General features: G+C 43.3%; 1 protein-coding gene across 1 annotated transcript; it reads left to right on the forward strand.

The window, feature by feature from the left end:
• Positions 1-516: 516 nt before the first annotated feature.
• On the forward strand, positions 517-3,844 carry LOC139715542 (D(1) dopamine receptor-like). Its single transcript, XM_071627107.1, has one exon. It carries the CDS (start codon positions 1,285-1,287, stop codon positions 2,590-2,592), a length of 1,308 nt encoding a protein of 435 aa, XP_071483208.1. The 5' UTR covers positions 517-1,284; the 3' UTR covers positions 2,593-3,844.
• Positions 3,845-4,075: the final 231 nt, after the last annotated feature.

Consider the following 4,075-nt stretch of genomic DNA (forward strand, 5'->3'; position numbering starts at 1 on the left):
CTTATAGCAGAAAAAAGGATATACTGGACCACTATTACAAGACTTGGCATGTAAGTACTGGATTAAATTGACATTTATTCGTTTTGCCTTCTATACTTCTCTGCTGAGAGAAATGCTCGCAAACATCAGCCAATCGTGCCCTTCCCGTTGGTGAATGCATATAACTGCCCTCATTTGCGGATGGTATTACCGGCTTTCAAGCACTTCCATGAACCCTCTTCCAGAGCTCTATTGAAGGGCGCGCTCTCCGAGAGACAGATGTACACAACGGTACCACTGCAACAATACACCTGTCAATACCCCTTCACCATTGTCAGGGACTTTGGAAAGGACAGGGTTATTCAGCGAGGGGCGAGAGTCTAAGCCCCGAGTGACGCACTTTACTAGTTGAACTTCCATAACAGTGTTGCGTAAAAGCGTAAATAGGAGCGATCGTTCAGTGTACCCCCCACTTTAATACCAAGCCGTCTGTATCGGTCCGTTGCTGTGGGGAACCTGGGACGCTTCGCCTTCGTCTTCGCTGTGACTGGGAGAAAACGCGGCGGGAGATCTATTCCACAGACCCGTAGGTCTTACCTCGCAGCTGGTTGACTTTCAGAAATCGCAAAAAGGAAAATCTAAAGCGTTGCCCAACTGGTGGATTTGTATAATTGGAAAAGTGGATATGTATTGGAATTTTTTTGAAAAAAGACTACAGTGCAGGTGTGAAGGCATCTAAGAGAGCGACTGTGGGGACGTGGTTGAAAGTGGCAGTCCTATTCACAAGGGAACAGACAGTCCATTCCGTAAGGAGGGTACATGGGGTACTGAATGCTTCACTCTCTTCAGTATCCTTAGCGTCATCTCTTCCAGGTATTTTCCGCAAATGAATATTTTTCAGACCCCGCCGAATTTATGCCAGCGTAATTCGATTTCGGAATGGAGCGAAAGTTTTGTGCCGCGGGCAATTCAACCATTAGTGTCAGAGAAATGTATGGAAATATGAATGCCTAGGCAGCCAGGTGACCCCATTTCATTGGGCCTTAATAGCTCTCACCTGTGCGGATATCACTCACGTGCCGGATAAAAAAGAAAAGCAGAAGGATAAAGGTGTGTTACAAAAGGTCGTCAGGAGGGAGCTCGTTTGCCTACTTGCTGGTCGCGACCTGTCTCAAGTTCGATTTTTCTACAGCTTGCTAATCGCGTCCGTGATGATGTAGGTCGTATGCCGTCTCTTACGTTTTCGTGGAATATATTCAGCTGCAATACCTCCGTTGGGGAAAGAATAAAGAAAGAGGAGCCAAAATGTCTACAACTATGGCATCCAACGTCACGGACAGCCCCGAGAACGCAGGCGGTTACTCGCTAGGCGCCGTGATCGTCATCGCTATCATCCTCTATTTCATCGTTATGCTCGCTATCGCGGGAAACGTACTCGTGATCTCGTCGGTACTCATTTTTCGCAAGCTGCGCACGGTAACAAACTATTTTATCGTGTCCCTGGCGATAGCCGACTTAATGGTGGCTCTCTTTGTCATGGACTTCAATGCGACATTCATCGTCCTGGGCTACTGGCCGTTCGGCCTCACGTTTTGCAATATTTACATATCTATCGATATTCTCCTGTGCACAGCGTCTATTCTCAACTTGTGTATTATATCTGTGGATAGATACTGGGCCATCACGTCACCATTTAGTTACTATCAGCGAGTGAACGCAAAAAACGCCATTATCCTTATAGTAGCTGTCTGGGTGGTGTCGTTTCTGATAAGCGTGTTGCCTGTCAATTTGGGTCTGCACAAAGACAAGGAACTGTCAGAGGAGGAATTCGAAAATGCATACAATAATCCTACTTTTTGTGTTCTAACGTTAAGTCGATGGTACGCGCTAGGGTCATCAATTATATCTTTTTTCATTCCGACTTTCATTATCGGATACACCTACGCGCGCATTTTCGTCGTGGCGCGTCGACAAGCGCGTCAAATTGCAGCATACAACAATACGGGACAGCGCATTCAGGGCATGGACAAGAAGTCGCAAGGTTCTATGCGCCGTGAACGGAAGGCAACGAAGACGTTAGCCATCATTGTCGGCGTCTTCATCTGCTGTTGGCTTCTGTTCTTCATACTGAACATCATAGAACCGTTCTGCCACTGCATTCCCGTCCCGCTCTTCGACGTGGCTGTGTGGCTGGGCTATATCAACAGCGCTCTCAACCCGATCATCTACGCACAGAATAAGAGCTTCAGGAATGCCTTCAAGACGATCTTGCTGTGCTACAAGTGCCGAGGAATGTCCATGCGCCAGGCGGACAGCAGCGATGACCAGACAGCCATGAGCAACACCAGTCGCCAGGAGCGGCTGCGTGAGCGACAGGCCAACGGTCTCAACAAGTCCCCCAGGCCGTCCAATTCCGATCACCGCAGCAGCGTGGAGAACTCAGTGGAACATACGCAGAAACTAGTCAAAGACACCTCGCTGGTCATCATCAACAAGAACGCCAGCGAGGATACACCCTCAGCGGACGTCAAGAAGGATGCCACACCGCCTGTTTCCGTGGCAACCATTACTCATCCTGACTCGAACGGCAATGCACTAACTTCGCCACTTTAGCGAAGCCATTACCGTGGCGTTTCTGAGCGTCCAAGAAAAATCTTGGTACTTTGATTTTTATTCTAAGTTATTTGCAATGGCCTATTTATTTCGGATGTATAGTCATTTCAGATGTATATAAACACTTAGATTGGAAATATTTTTGTACATTTTGTTCAAGAGTGGACGTATGTAAGAACTGCAAACACGAAATCATAGGAATCATACGCACTAGAAGTATTGAATCACATTGAAGGTGACGGAAATTCTCGCCAGTATTCATCTTATGCTGACGGGACATGCGAAGTCTATCTGCAATTCATGGTTGTAGATATTCTTCTTTCTAGTAGTATCGAGCTGCTGAAGTTAAATTTTGTACTGTTTTCTGCAAGTGCCGGGGTAAAATTATTCGAAAAGCAAAACGTCGTCGATAGTCGTATCAACTGTTCTAATGTAATTGTCAATCTCATATTGAGACATGCTTGTCCATCCCTTTGCACAAAATATCTGTTCTGATGATACTCTCAAAGGTTTGACTTTAAAACGGGAAATGAAATGAATTATTGTTGATGCTAATGGAATGGAGTTTGTTTTCGTTGACGTTTACACCTTTTCATCTAAATTTTCCTTGTATTTCGATTTATACCTTTATTCATTGCCTCTTACTTTTCAGCCGTTTTTATCATTTGACTTTCATCGACTCTGTCAAACCATGTTCATTACTTGATTAATCAATGATTAATATATCTATATTTTGTCTTCTTTTCCCTGTAAGAGGAGAAGAGGAGAAGGACTTGGGAAAACGTTGAAATCGGTATTGTTAATATCATTGATTTAGAAATGTGCAATTAACCTGAAAAGAACGTAAAATGAATTGTCAAAGTTACACGAAAGCAAATGTTACTGATTAATTGTTAATCGGTATAATTGTACTTTTCTCGATCTGGCATGGGATATGATTTACAGTAAAGCTTGATTATAGGAAACGGGACGTAAGCACGTTTGTGATATAGGTCTGACGTGTCCAAACAAGAAAATTTGAGGGAATATTTAAAAAAAAAAGATGTCTAGTGTAAATGGTATCAATTATGTGAAATTGGTGGCAAGTCATAAAAATGATAATAATAATGATATGAAAACACCGGTGGAAGGATATTCTTGGAAATTATGTTTACACAAATCTAGACTACAAGTGAAATAGGTATAGTTTATTCGGAGGTCAAGCTTGTCTGTTTGTTTGTTTGTTTGTTTGTTTATTTGTTTGTTTTGAACACCCTTGGACTACTCTCCGTTTGAGATGTCTCTGCATTGTAGCAGTCTCAAAACACTCACAGATTGCTTTAGGTTGAATTTGTGTGAATAATTGCCTGCAAACTGGGAAATTCCAACAACAAAAAATGAACAAATCTCCCATGAGCTCCTACAATATGCATACGTTGTTAGAGAAGTATAGAGTCGTCAGAATATGACAAAAGTGAACATTTCAATCTTCCAATTGCGTTTG

The sequence above is a fragment of the Diadema antillarum genome, unplaced genomic scaffold, assembly GCF_040938485.1.
Source record: "Diadema antillarum isolate AM-2024a unplaced genomic scaffold, OU_Dant_1.0 scf00000050, whole genome shotgun sequence".
NCBI classification, from domain to species: Eukaryota; Metazoa; Echinodermata; class Echinoidea; order Diadematoida; family Diadematidae; genus Diadema; species Diadema antillarum.